This window comes from Mesoplodon mirus, assembly GCF_964341445.2.
Source record: "Mesoplodon mirus genome assembly, chromosome: 13".
Taxonomy (NCBI): Eukaryota; Metazoa; Chordata; class Mammalia; order Artiodactyla; family Ziphiidae; genus Mesoplodon; species Mesoplodon mirus.
Window position 1 is genome coordinate 25,542,768 of NC_138989.1, and position 15,092 is coordinate 25,557,859.

The 15,092-nt window shown below is 42.0% G+C and overlaps 1 protein-coding gene across 3 annotated transcripts in view; it reads left to right on the forward strand.

Moving 5' to 3' along the window:
• SPECC1L (sperm antigen with calponin homology and coiled-coil domains 1 like) overlaps positions 1-15,092 on the forward strand; it is a 128,843-nt gene that overhangs the window by 37,299 nt on the left and 76,452 nt on the right. For 2 of the 3 annotated variants that reach the window (XM_082641584.1, XM_082641585.1), the window contains 2 exons: positions 8,853-9,006; positions 12,936-14,566. In XM_082641584.1, coding sequence (XP_082497710.1) covers positions 8,853-9,006; positions 12,936-14,566 — 1,785 coding nt within the window. The remainder of the gene's footprint in view (positions 1-8,852; positions 9,007-12,935; positions 14,567-15,092) is intronic. The other variant, XM_082641586.1, reaches the window with a different exon arrangement.

Here is a 15,092-nt window from a genome sequence, read left to right on the forward strand (position 1 = left end):
CACTTGGCAGGGTACAGGGATATGTGTTTCTTTTTTTGGCTGCAACCAAGGATTGAACCCAGCCCTGGCATTGAAAGTGCCGAGTCCTAACCACTGGACCTCCAGGGAATCCCCAAGGATATGTGTTTCTTTACCTCTCATTTCAAATGTTGTTTGCAGCTAGATCTAGTGAGATGTAGGGGAGGACCTTTCTGAGTCTGAACGGAGCTTTTGTAAACATGAAAAGAAGCACTACGGCTGTTCACAGCATGTTTGGAGGAAATTGTTCCCATTTCTGTGAGTAGTTGTAACATCTGACTTGGGCCTTTGTGTGGGTCATTCTTCTTTGTCACAGCCAGCAGAGAGGGTTATTTCCAGGTAGAGGTGGTCTCCTACATGCCTGCACTTTCTGGCTGTCCACACTTAATCCTTTAGAAGTAGTACACTTTTTCATTGTCCTGGGGATACTTTTTTCTAAAACTTGATAGATGAGAGTTAATAAGTTAGGGTTTATCTAAATAATTGATGATTCTCAATGATTATTTGTGATCATACCTTTTCAGTGTAAAAGGTATGTTCACAGTGTGACTGAGTAATCCATCTCTGAAACCTGGAAAGTAGAAATTTTAAACTAATCTTAAATTATGAGGTAGAGATGCAGACTATGAAACTTGGACTTTACCTGGAGAAGCATGTATTCTTTGGTTGTATTATTTCATTATTTGTATCTGTATGTTTTTACCAAATGATTTGTGTTTTGCACCTGTTATTAAAAAGTAGGCGAAAAATCTATTCCTTCATCAGTTTCGGTTTTTTGGACTGTTGCTGATGGGGGATGTTTACATGTGGGAATGCACATTTATTTATAGAACTGTGTAACAAAAATTAAAACAGAAAAAAGTATCAGAGCCTGCAAGTACCTTCGTGTAAAAGGCAAGTTGGAAAGTGCAGAGTTGTTTCTTGTTTTGTTTTTACTTTTCTGATAAAGTAGAACATACACCCAGAGAAGTTCACAAAGCATCTGTGTTGGGCTTAGTGAGGGGTGAACGTACCCTGGGCCACCAGCCAGGTCAGGAAGCAGAGCCTGCCTGCACCTCAGTGGCCTCCCCCCCGACCCCTCTGTGCCCCCTTCATCACTGCCTTTTCCTTCCTCTCCGGAAGTAACTACCTCCCTAACTTCTAGCCCCCAAGATTCATTTTGCCTGTTTGGGATCTTTATATAGAGGTAATTGGACATGAAGTTCTTTTTATGTGTGTCTGGTTTCCTTAACTGTGTTTAGGTCATGTTATTCATCTCTGTTGTTGCCTATAGCAGCAGCTCCTCCCTTTTTTTTTTCTTAATTGAAGTATAATTGATTTACAATATTGTGTTAGTTTCAGGTGTACAACAAAGTGATTCAGCTATATTATATATTTTTTTAGATTATTTTCCATTATAGGTCTTAAAAAATATTGATTATATTTCCCTGTGCTGTAGTAAATCCTTGTTGCTTATCTTATTTTATGTATAGTAGTGTGTATCTGTTAATCCTGTACTCCTGATTTATCCACCCCCCTGCCACCTTCCCCTTTGGTAACCATAAGTTTGTTTTCTATGCCTGTGAGTCTGTCTGTTTTGTATATACATTCATGTGTAAGCAGCTCCTCCTTGCTGATTACTAACCATGGAATGTCCACAAGCCATACACCTCTTCTGCCCTTGATGGACATCTATCTGGAGTTTCCTTTGGGGCTATTAGTCATAGTACTGTTATGAACATCCTACACAACGTCTATTATACGCAGGTGCACCCATTTCTGTTGACTCCATAACCAGGAGTGAAATTGCTGGGTTGTAAAGTGCATGGCGTTCACCTTTCATAGGTAGATGGCCAGTCATTTCCCAAAGGGGTTACTCTGGGATGCCCCACATCCTCACCTGCACTTACATTACTCTTTTCATTGTAACCTTTCATAGAGATGTTATAAAGTGGCTTTAATTTGCATTTGCATTGTTATCAATGAGATTAAGCACCTTTCCTTGTCTTATTTTTAAGTGTTTAGTGAACATTTAGATATTCTCTTATGTGAAGTGCCTGTTCAAATCACTTGCCCATATTTTTACTGTGGTGTCTTTTTTTCCTCAACTTGTGTGTGTGTGTGTGTGGTAAAACACACATAACATTTATCATCTTAACCATTGTTAAGTGTACCGTTTTGTGGCATTAAGTACATTCACACTGCTGAGTAACTGTCACCACCGTCCATCTTCAAAACTTTTTCATTTTCCCAGACTGAGAGTCTGTCCCCATTGAACACTAACTCCCCATCTCCTCCTCCCAGTCCCTGGCAACCACCATTCCACTCTCTGTCTCTGTGAGTCTGACTACTCTGAGTACTTCATATGAGTAGAATTACACAGTATTTGTCTTTTTGTGACTGGCCTATTTACTGTAGCAAAATGTCTTCAGAGTCATCTACGTTGTAGCATATTGCAGAATTTCCTTCCTTTTTAAGGCTGAATAATACTCCACTGTATGTATAGATCACACTTTGTTTATCCATGCTTCCATCAGCGGATACTTGGGTTGCTTCTACCTTTTGGCTATTGTGAATAATAGCTGTGAACATGGGTGTGCAAATATCTCTTAGAGACCCTGCTTTCAATTCTTTTGGGTATATACCCAGAAGTGGAATTGTGGGGTTGTATGGTAGTTTGATTTTTAATTTTTGAAGAACGACCATACTGTTTTCCACAGCAGCTGCACCATTTTATATTCCCATCAACAGTGCACAAGGGTTCCCCTTTTGCTAATCCTTGCAAGCACTTGTTTTTTCTGTTTTTTGGTAGTAGCCGTCCTAGTGGCTGAGGTGGTGCAGTGTGTTTCTTTGTACTGATTTATCGTTCTTTACCTATACTAGACGTGAACCCTTTGTCATTTATATGCATTGTACATATATTCTCCTACTCTGTACCTTCTCTTTCTACTTCTTTTGTTTTAATTAATTAATTAATTGGCTGTGTTGGGTCTTCGTTGCTGTGCACAGGCTTTCTCTAGTTGCGGTGAGTGGGGGCTACTCTTCATTGTGGTGCGGGCTTCTCATTGCGCTGGCTTCTCTTGTTGTAGAGCTCGGGCTGTAGGCGCGTGGGCTTCAGTAGTTGTAGCACACAGGCTCAGTAGTTGTGGCTCACGGACTCTTAGAGCACAGGCTCAGTAGTTGTGGAACATGGGCCTAGTTGCTCCACGGCATGTGGGATCGTCCTGGACCAGGGCTCAAACCTGTGTCCCCTGCATTGGCAGGCGGATTCTTAACCACTGAGCCTCCAGGGAAGCCCCCAGAAGTACATAATTTTTTTCTTGATCTGTTTAAGTGTAAATTGTAGAGCTAATGCTCCTTTATTGCTGAATATTTCAGTGTGTATTTCCTTAAAAAACAAGACCATTCTCTTATAACCATAGTACAATGATAACATCTGGAAATGAACATTGATAGAATGCTAGTGTCTGATCTGTAGACTTTAGTTAAGTTTCACCAATTGTGCTAATGTCCACTTTAGCAAAAAAAGAAGCAAAATTTTTTTCTGGTCCAGGATTCAGTCCGGGGTCGTGAATTGCATATAGCTGTTCTTCATTCTCCTTAAATTTGGAATAGTTCCTCAGTCTTTGTCTTTTAGGACCTTGACATTTACTAAAGCGTGTAGTCCCGTTTGTTTGGCTGACTGTCATCCACATTTGGGTTTGTCAGTGTTTCCATAGGCTGGGGCTGCAGGGTCCCGCAGGAGTCCCACAGAAGCTGGGCGTCCTAGGTGCAGCATTTCCAGAGGCACGTGGTGTGTGGTGTCAGTGTTCCTGGTGATGATAACTTGGTGAAGGTGGTGTCTGCTAGGTTCCTCCACTATCAGGTTACTATGTCGCCTTTTGTAAAAATAAGTATCTTGTCGAAAATACTTGACACTGTAAATATCCTCTCTCTCATCAAACTTTCACGTTAGTTTTAGCAATTTTTAGTAATTCTTTCCAGAATCAATTATTACTATGATTATTACTATGATTTTTGCCAAGTGGTAATTTTATAATTCCATCATTCTTTCTACATTTATTAGTCAGCATTCTACTATAAGGAAGAGTTTTTACTTTTCTCCCATTTGTGTATTCATTTATATTAGTGTGGATTCATGGATTCTTCTTCAGTGGGCTGTAAACTGTTAGCATCATTTATTTTGATGCTCAGATTGTCCCCAGTTTGGCCAGTGGGAGTCCCTTCAAGCTGGCTCTCGTGTCCTTCTGACATGTTCCTCGTATTCTCTGAGCAATTTCTTTTTTTTAATTTATTTTTGGCCGCGTTGGGTCTTTGTTGCTGCGCGCGGGCTTTCTCTAGTTGCAGCGAGCGGGGGCTTCTCCGTTGTGGTGCGCTGGCTTTTCACTGTGGTGGCTTCTCTTGCTGCGGAGCACGGGCTCTAGGCACGCAGGCTCAGTAGTTGCAGCAAACAGGCTCTAGAGCGCAGGCTCAGTAGTTGTGGCGCCTGGGCTTAGTTCTGCGGCATGTGGGATCTTCCCGGGCCAGGGTTCGAACCCGTGTCCCCTGCATTAGCAGGTGGATTCTTAACCACTGCGCCACCTGGAAAGCCCCTCTCTGAGCAATTTCTTAATTTCTGGCACAATAAATTTCCTGCTTTTCCAGCCCCAGCCCTAGAATCAGCCTTGTCTTCAAGGAGGCCTTGATCTTTTCAGTGAGGGGTAGAATTTAAACCATCTGGAAGCTAGGTGTGCTCATGGCTTTTGCACATATTGTTTCTAAGCCCTTTCAGCAGACAGAGGTAGGAGCGCGCACACATGTGTACATGCATATCTGTACCAATTTCTGTATCTACTTCTCTCCATACACATTAAAACCTCAGAGTTCATTTCACACTGATACTTCCAATTCCAGTTACTATACAAGGTTGCTAGTAGCCTTTGCACTTTCCATAATTGTAATCCCTTCCACTGACAGTGGCATTGGTTATCTATAATAGATTTGTTTATTTTCTCAATCCTAGAATATACAGAAAATACAGATTTACTCACTGTTACCACTGCAAAAAAACAATTCTACCAGCTGGAATTCAGAATTTATACTTTTTTGTATTTAGCTTGAGAGTTTGAGGGTTTATGGTCAAAATAGTGTGTTCAAAAGATACTTGATTGCCCCCATTCCAACCCCATGTGGTTGTATGATTCATTTGAAATGGAGTTGTGTCCATTTGTTCCCATTGTGTTCCACTTTAGGGTCCCCCCACCCTTGTTTGTATAATTATTCATTGTGAACACGTGAAGCACTCCCGTGGTTCCACGCGTCACAACTGTATGAGATGTGGTCAGAGAAGTGTCCCCCCATCCTCCTTACTCTGTCTCCACCCACTGCTTAGAGGTAAGCAGTCTAATTTAGTTTTTCTGTGTTTCTTTTTGCATAAATGAGCAGATGTTTGTTTTGTATTTCTGCTTTCTTACACAAAAGTTGACATAATTAGATATACTTTTGCACTTGGCTTTTTTCCACTTAAAGTATTCTAGAAATCTCTTCACACCACTTTTTAGCAGTCTTTCTCATTCTGTTTAACATTTCATTGTATGGATGTATATAGTTTATTCAGCTACTAACCTATGTACAGGCGTTTAAGGTGTTTCCAGTATTTTGCAACTAAAAACAATGCTGCAATGAGTAACTTTATGCAAGTGTATTTTTGTCTTACTGGAAGTGTGTCTTCAGGTTTAAATTCCTAGAAGTGGGATTGCTGGGCAGGAGGTAAAGGTGTATGTAGCTTTGTTAGATGTCACCAGACTCCTTCCGTAAGGCTCTTGTCAATCAAGCTGCATTCTTGCCAACAACTTATGAGAGTGCCTGTTTCCTCACATCCTTCCCAAAGGAGTGTGTCATACTTTTTCCTTTTGTGCCAGTCTGAGGTGAGACATGGTATCTCAATGTTGTTTACTTTGTATTTCTAATATGAGTTAGACTGACTAATCACCTTCTTTCGTACATTTGTGTGAGTTGATTGTATGTGATTGTTCATTTTGCTCACTATTCTTTGTGTTTTTTGGTCTCTTTCCCCTTAATTTTTAAGAGTTCTTTGTGTATTAGGGATATTAGCCCTTTATCTGTGAGATATTGCAAGTATACTTACCCAGTTTCTCATGTGTGGATTTTATTTTTAAACTTTGCTTATTTTTTTTTGGCCATGCAAAAATTTAAATTTTTTCTTAAGATTTTTATGTAGTCAAATTTTTCAATTTTTTGTTTTATCATTCAGGATTTTGAATGATAGAAAGCCTTGGAATTTATTTTTGATATGGTGTGAAATAGGGCTCATTCATCTTTTTTCCTTTGTGAATATACAGTTGACCTAGCACCATTTATTGAAAACTCCATTTTTTTCTGTACTGCTTCTTTGGTCATAAATCAAGTGCCTATATATACAGTTTGGTTAATTCATGTGACAATATTATATTATTCTAGTTATTGTGATAATTGCATAGATTTTGATTTGGTGCTCTGATGTATGTTTAATTTTGCCATTACCCAAAGGCAAATTGTAAACAGAGAACTGTGACAATTCAGCCACTTTTTACAGGAGTATGTAGGGTGGTCTTCAGATGTAATTATTATGGAAGGAAAGAATATTTAACTTATGGAGGAAGGAAAATTAATTCAAAGATAATTTTAACTTTTATTAACAATATAAAAAATGATTTGAAAATGTAAGAGTATGCTAAGTTTATTTACTGCTTAGTAGACGAGGTACAAATTGACAAGGAGGGAGTGCAACTTGATTGATTTACAATTTTTTTTTTGCATCATACTTGATAACCAGTTTCATTAAGAGAAACTAGTCTTAAAGAATATGAACAGGGCTTCCCTGGTGGCGCAGTGGTTGAGAGTCCGCCTGCCAATGCAGGGGACACGGGTTCGTGCCCCAGTCCAGGAAGATCCCACATGCCGCGGAGCGGCTAGGCCCGTGAGCCATGGCCGCTGAGCCTGCGCGTCCGGAGCCTGTGCTCCGCAAAAAAAAAAAAAAAAAGAATATGAACAATCCTTAATGATTAATGCAATATACCCCTTCCTTATTATGTGATCTAGATTTTTCATAATGTGACAACCCTAAATTACCAAAGCTTAATTCTGACAATTCATTTAAAACATTAATTTTCCTCTGCCTCTTTTTTAGTAAGACAGATTGACCTACCTAATAGTACTACTCCATATACAGTCACTGACATTTAGAACTGGGAGAGGCTTCAGATTTAGAGATGAGTTGTTTTTGAACCATTTTAATTTGTAGAAATGAATTCATTGTGATTATCCAAGGGTGATTATCTCAACGGGCAACAACATAAGTTGGCTGGTTAACTTGTGCCTTCACCTTAGTGGGCAAAACTTTTGGTTATTTTATTTAAAAGCAGGTTCCCCCCCACCCCCCCCAGATCTTTAACTCCTCTTTGTTCTCTCTCATTTCTAGGAGAAGTAAAATCAGATTTCTTCACTGTTTTTCTTAAGTAACAATTTTATATCCAATCCAGTTCTCCAGAGTGCTTGTTTTCTTTTTAAAAAGCTCACATTTTTTTCAATCATCTTCATAAAACATAAATAAATATTACAAATGGTCTTTCTTGAGTAGTGTGATCATTTAACCCTCACTCTAACCATAAAATCTCTAGTTTTTTATTTGTATATTACTTAGGCTTTAAAAAAAACAACAACCCTCCTTTCAATTTTGGCTTAAATTAGACTACAAAAAAAATAGAGTAAGAAAAATAAATTTCAGAATAACTTCTTTTATTTTTATTTATTTTTTTCTTTTTTCGCGCTGTCTCGGCGCACGTACGTGTCACCAGCTCTTTTTTTTTTTTTTTTTTTTTTTTTTATTTATGGCTGTGTTGGGTCTTCGTTTCTGTGCGAGGGCTTTCTCTAGTTGTGGCAAGTGGGGGCCACTCCTCATCGCGGTGCGCGGGCCTCTCACTCTCGCGGCCTCTCTTGTTGTGGAGCACAGGCTCCAGACGCGCAGGCTCAGTACTTGTGGCTCACGGGGCCAGCTGCTCCGTGGCATGTGGGATCTTCCCAGACCAGGGCTCGAACCCGTGTGTCCGGCATTGGCAGGCGGACGCTCAACCACTGCGCCACCAGGGAAGCCCCAGAATAACTTCTTTTAGACATTGGCTCCATCGTTGCATCACTTCAGAGCAGTGAAGATTCCTCATGACCCTCAGTACTGCTTCTCTCTAGAAACTGCAAGGTGGCGTTTCCTGTGGCATTACAGACCTTTCCTGAGATAGCACATGTGATGTCGCTATCCTAGAGTCACATCCTAGATGAGTGGTAGCAAGGAGGATGTCTGCACTTTCTCCCACCTCTCACTGAATCTGGCACGTGGGGGCACACAGTGGGCTTCCATAACATCTCTGAGTACATTATGATTTTCATATTTTAAAAATGAGTGTGTGTGGGACTTCCCTGGAGGTCCAGTGGTTAAGACTCCGTGCTTCCAATGCAGGAGGCGCAGGTTTGATCCCTGGGTGGGGAACTAAGATGCTGCATGCTGTGCACAGTGTGGCCAAAATAAATAGCTAAATAACTAAATAAAATTAAATTAAAAATGGCTTTATAAAAGAAAAAAAAGTATATACTAGGGTGAAGATTTAATAAAATTAATTAAAAAAAGAAGTGTGTGATCATTTATGAAGCAGTGAAGAAGTTCTGTTTCTGTAGCACAGAGTGATGTGCTGCTTGGTAACTGTCAGAAAGTCCTTGTAGAGTTCTTGAACTCAGCGTAAAAGTCAAGGGCTTTGTTTAGTGTCAAAATGTTATTTAATCTTGCTTCTTCTAATCAATTTGTTTTTATCTTCTGTTGCTTCTAGACCAAGAGCAGTGATGACCTTTTAGCTGGGATGGCTGGAGGGGTGACTGTGACGAATGGTGTCAAAGGGAAGAAAAGCACCTGCCCTTCCACAGCACCGTCAGCATCCGCCCCTGCCATGAGCACCATGGAGAACAGACCCAAGAGTAGCACAGGTATGCGCGCACTCGGTGTGAGGGTTACACTGCCTTTGTGTTTGAGTAGGTGAGTGCAGTGGTATTTAGGGAATTCCATCTAATCGTAGAAAATTTCAAATATGCACAAAAGTATCTGGTATTTCATCTCTGTGTACTCATCACCCTTATCACCTGATGGCCACTCTTAGCTCCTTGACCACCCACCTTCCCCTATTTTGAAGCAAATTCCAGATGTCATCCACAAATATTTAATTATCTTTGAAAGACAAGGATTCTTTTAAAAATATATTCATAATACCATTATCAGTCCTTAAAATAATTAATAATCATTTCTCAAATCATAAATTATTCAGTAAGTATTTAAATTTCTAACTGTCTTATAAATATTACATACATATATTTAGTTATTTGTTTGGATCAGGATTTACCAGGATTCACTTAAGGTCCATATATAGTAATTGGTGAAGTGTCTCTTAAATCTTCATTTTAAATCTATGAGTTCATCCCACTTTTTTCTTGCAATTTAATTTTTGTGGAAACTGGTTGTTTGATCTGTAGAGTCTCCCATGATCTTGATGTCCCCCCACCCTTGGGTCATGCTGTGTGGCTTGTGGGATCTTAGTTCCCCGACCAGGGATTGAACCCAGGCCCTGGCAGTGAAAGTGCCGAGCCCTAACCACTGGACCACTATGAAACTGCCTCCTGTGATCTGGATTTTTTTTTAAATTATTAATTTATTTTTGGCTGCATTGGGTTTTTGCTGCTGCACGTGGGCTTTCTCTAGTTGCAGGGAGCGTGGGCCATTCTTCGTTGCAGAGCACGGGCTCTAGGTGTGTGGGCTTCAGTAGTTGTGGCACAGGGGCTTAGTTGCTCTGCAGCATGTGGGATCTTCCCGAACCAGGGATCGAACCAGTGTCCCCTGCATTGGCAGGTGGATTCTTAACCACTGTGCCACCAGGGAAGTCCCGTGATCTGGATTTTGATGTCACATTCCTATGATGTCCTTGATTTTATTCTTTTATTCTCTCTGTTTACTATAAATGTCATTGAATTTAGAGCCCTGATGGGACGGACTCAGGTTCCTTCCTCTTACCCCCACCAATTCCTTCCTAGGTAATAGTTGTCTGTCTGTCAGGAGGCCCATTGTTTCTGGCCGTGTCCCGCTCCATGTTGTTAGCAGCCTCTGATGGTTGATGCCTAGATCCATTCATTCCAGTCCTACCATTCTTTCTTCCTTCGTTAGCAGCAGTTTGTTTCTAGATCTCATTCTGTAGTCCAAGGAGTAATGTTATCATATTTTACTTCTTACACTTACAGAAAAAAACTTTGAAACTTCCTATAAACTTAAGGTCATATGTTTGTAATAAAGTGTATGAAAGCAAATTGGCAGAAATGATAGCAGACCTTCTTTTGCTATCATTATTTAGGCTCTTGTCCCCTCTTGTGTGTATTGGATTTTTTCCTAGCCCAAGTTTGCTTACTGTCATCTCTCCTGCTGTGACCCTCTGTGGATTCTTCCGCCCACTCCAGGTCACGCCCCACTGTTAATTGTAATAGCAATGCAATATGATCACCAGGAGGAAACGTGGAAGTCCTCACTTTGCTTTAGAGGCGTTATTCCATTTTATCCTCACTACAGCCCTGTGAAGTAGAGGCTATCATTAGTCTCATTTTAGAGATGGCAGTCTACACTTAGAAAGCTCAAGTATCTTGCTCAGGGCCATGCATTCATTTGCTCAGTGAATGCTTACTGGGTGCCCATTTTGTACCAGGCCTCAAAGCTGGTGATGGAGCAGAGACTGGACCTTAAGTCTTTCACCCGCAAGCCTGGGGTCGTCACCACATTTAGCACTGTAGCTTGTGTGTTAAGAAGGAAATTCAGTACTCTAATCCCACCAGTATCTCCTCCTCGTTCTACCCTTTAGAATTCCCTGGGTGCACACCCGTGGTTCCCTGCTGACCAGTGCCTCCTGCCCTCACAAGGCTGGACTCAGTTATCACCTCCCCGGATCAGTTGCCCCATCTTTTCCCTCTTTTGGCCTCCATTTGCAGTTGTTCCTCCTAATCCTGTTACTTCTGCCTTTGAAATCTATTACAGATTTATTATCCCTTCTCTGCTCTTATGGAGATCTAGCTCTTGCTCCCCGAATGCAGGCCTTCCTTTAGTTTTACTGCTTTTCCTTCTTCCTCATGTTTCACTTCACATTCTCTAGCTTAATTTCCATCAAAGTAGTCTTTCTCTGTGTTTCTTCCCTGCTCAAGAAAATTTATTGAACCTTTGTTGCTGCAACTCACCAAGTTCTCCCTGGCATTCAGGGCCCTATGGAAACCTTCCCCTGCTGCTTCCATCGACTGTAGGACCTTACTTTTCCTTCTGTGTACGATGCTGCTTCCATTACCTCGTCCTCATCTGTCGTGTGGCCACCAGCATTCCCTCCCCTGCTCTACACCTGATCCCTGGCAGAATTAGTGGCTCTCTTCCCACATCATCCTCCCTCATGTAGACCTTTTACTCCCCGTTACCTGGTTAGCCTGGTGCCTGCCACATAAAGAACCAGTTGGTTCTTTAAAAATATTTATTGGTCAGGTCTAGGACTTATTTTTCAAAGTAAAAAATAGTCTAATGATTTCCTTAAGTGTTTGTGGGTATTTAAACATACTCCTGTTCTTTTTATATTAAATACATGATCATGTCAATTGTTTGCACAGGTTTAAAATTTTAGCAGTTAAGTAATGGTGTGCCTTGTGCAGCATATTTGACGAACGTGCTGTTATAACTTAACAGTGATGCATCATCGTTTTCTAACACTTAGGGAGGCAGAGTGGCATACTGCTTAGACTGCCTGCCTGTGTGTGAATCTTGGCTCATCCATGTATTACCTGTGGGATGTCAGCAGATTATTTAACATCTCTTTTTGGGTTTCTTTGTCTGTAAAACAGGATGATGATAATGAAGCTTGTGTAAATTAATGTGCATGTAGTGTTAATATGTGTGTGTAGTAAGTATAAGTGCATGTTGTCTATTCTAATAATTCTTGTTATTGGTACTATTTTGTGGCATTTTATGGTGTGAAAAATGTTTTGCATTTACTTCGATCATAGTTTTTGTGGTTATTGTAGGTAGCTTAGGTTTTTTGTTTGTCCACAGGCTGCCTCTCACTTCTGGTCATCTGTAATCTTCCTTCACTGTCTGTTTCTGCAGTTAGTTTGCTACCTGACTGGCTATCCCTAGAGTCACCTTCTTCTGGCTTGCCCTAGATACTGTGTCCCTAGCCACCTGTTGAAAGCCATGGATTGGGATTCAAGTTCATGTGTATAGCTTTTTTTTTATTGTGAAAGCTTTATTGAGGTATAATTCACATTCCATACAACTCAGTATAAACTTCATTTTTCATTGATAATTAAAAGATGATTGATCTTCCAGTTTGGAGGAAACAACTTTATAGTAACCAGACTCTCAGGCAGAATTAGTATAGGTCAGAATCACTGTGTGATTATGATTATAGATCCTTAGATTATATCTCATTCTACCTGGGGCATAACTATGTGCCTTTCTTTTTTTAATTGATTAATTAATTTATTTATTTTTGGCTGCGTTGGATCTTTGTTGCTGCGTGTATGCTTTCTCTAGTTACGGCGAGTGGGGGCTACTCTTCGTTTCGGTGCATGGGCTTCTCATTGTGGTGGCTTCTCTTGTTGCAGAGTATGGGCTCTAGGTGCACAGGCTTCAGTAGTTGTGATTCACGGGCTCTAGAGCGCAGGCTCAGTAGTTGTGGTGCACAGGCTTAGTTGCTTTGCGGCGTGTGGGATCTTCATGGACCAGGGATCGAACCTGTGTCCCCTGCATTGGCAGGCAGATTCTTAACCACTGCGCCACCGGGGAAGTCCCACTATGTGCCTTTCTACTGCTAAGTTTTTGCCTTATATTCTTTGTCTTAAACATGTAGGCACAAGTTCTTCAACCAAGCGGAGCACTTCCACAGGTAATAAAGAATCCAGTTCTACTAGAGAAAGATTACGTGAACGTACCCGACTAAACCAGAGCAAAAAACTACCTTCTGCAGGTCAGGGGGCTAATGACATGGCGTTGGCTAAACGTTCCCGCAGTCGCACGGCTACGGAATGCGACATTCGCATGAGCAAGTCCAAATCGGACAATCAGATCAGTGACAAAGCTGCTCTGGAAGCCAAAGTGAAGGATCTTCTCACATTGGCAAAAACCAAAGACGTGGAGATTTTACATTTGCGGAATGAACTCCGAGACATGCGTGCTCAGCTGGGCATTAATGAGGACCCTCCTGAGGGGGATGAGAAGTCCGAGAAGGAAGCCATCATTGTTCACCAGCCCACTGACGTCGAGTCCACTTTATTGCAGTTACAGGAACAGAATACTGCCATCCGTGAGGAGCTCAACCAGCTGAAAAATGAAAACAGAATGCTAAAGGACAGGTTGAACGCACTGGGCTTCTCCCTAGAGCAGAGGCTAGACCATTCTGAAAAACTGTTTGGCTATCAGTCCCTGAGCCCAGAGATCACCCCTGGTAACCAGAGCGATGGAGGGGGGACTCTGACTTCCTCGGTGGAGGGCTCTGCCCCTGGGTCAGTGGAGGATCTCCTGAGCCAGGATGAAAACACCCTCATGGACCATCAGCACAGTAACTCTATGGACAACCTGGACAGCGAGTGCAGTGAGGTGTACCAGCCCCTCACATCCAGCGATGACGCCCTGGACGCACCGTCGTCCTCGGAGTCAGAAGGCATTCCAAGCATAGAGCGCTCTCGGAAGGGGAGCAGCGGGAACGCCAGCGAAGTGTCCGTCGCTTGTTTGACAGAACGGATACACCAGATGGAGGAGAACCAACACAGTACGAGTGAGGAACTTCAGGCGACTCTGCAAGAGCTCGCTGATCTACAGCAGATCACCCAGGAGCTGAACAGCGAAAACGAAAGGCTCGGAGAGGAGAAGGTGATTCTCATGGAGTCGTTATGTCAGCAAAGCGATAAGTTGGAACACTTCAGCCGACAGATCGAATATTTCCGCTCCCTTCTAGATGAGCATCACATTTCCTATGTCATAGATGAAGATGTAAAAAGTGGACGCTACATGGAACTGGAGCAACGCTACATGGATCTAGCTGAGAACACCCGTTTTGAACGGGAGCAGCTTCTTGGCGTCCAGCAGCATTTAAGTAATACTTTGAAGATGGCTGAGCAAGACAACAAGGAAGCTCAGGAGATGATCGGGGCACTCAAGGAGCGCAACCACCACATGGAGCGAATCGTTGAGTCTGAGCAGAAGGGCAAGGCAGCCTTGGCAGCCACGTTGGAGGAGTTCAAAGCCACAGTGGCCAGTGACCAGATCGAGATGAATCGCCTGAAGGCCCAGCTGGAGAACGAGAAGCAGAAAGTGGCGGAGCTGTATTCCATCCATAACTCTGGAGACAAGTCTGACATTCAGGATCTCCTGGAGAGTGTCAGGCTGGACAAAGAAAAAGCAGAGACTCTGGCCAGTAGCCTGCAGGAAGATCTGGCTCACACCCGGAATGATGCCAATCGATTGCAGGACACCATCGCAAAGGTACTGTTTAAGTAGATAGAATGTTCTGGACCAGTGTTATGCGGCTGCAGTACATGGCATGCTTACTGAGAGCCAGCAGCCCTGGTGGTGTGTCATTAGCTTTTGTTAATCAGATATTTTTTTAAGCTTCAGAATGGTTTTCTTGTATTGGGATGGAGTGAAAAGTATTCTTATAATAATGTCATTTCCACTCACTTGTACTTTGTTACTGTTTTCCTGCCTGTGAGAGGTTGGGGCTGGAGTTACAACTAACTGAAGTTGTAACAGAAGTTGTCCCTAGTTCTGGGTATGCCCAGGGGAGTGTGTCATACAGATTTACATCCTCCTCTGTAGTGTAGTTTGGCATAAGAAAAACGGAGAGCCAGTATTCCAGTCTGTGGGACCAGCAATGTCTGCCTCTTCTTATCCTTTTGTGGTTGTAGTTTTTCAAGTAGAGTTCTGTTGTGATTTTAAAATACTTTTAGAGTGTGAAGGCTCCTATTTCTTAGAGGCCCATGGTTTGTTGCTGGTGGGGACCTTAGTGATC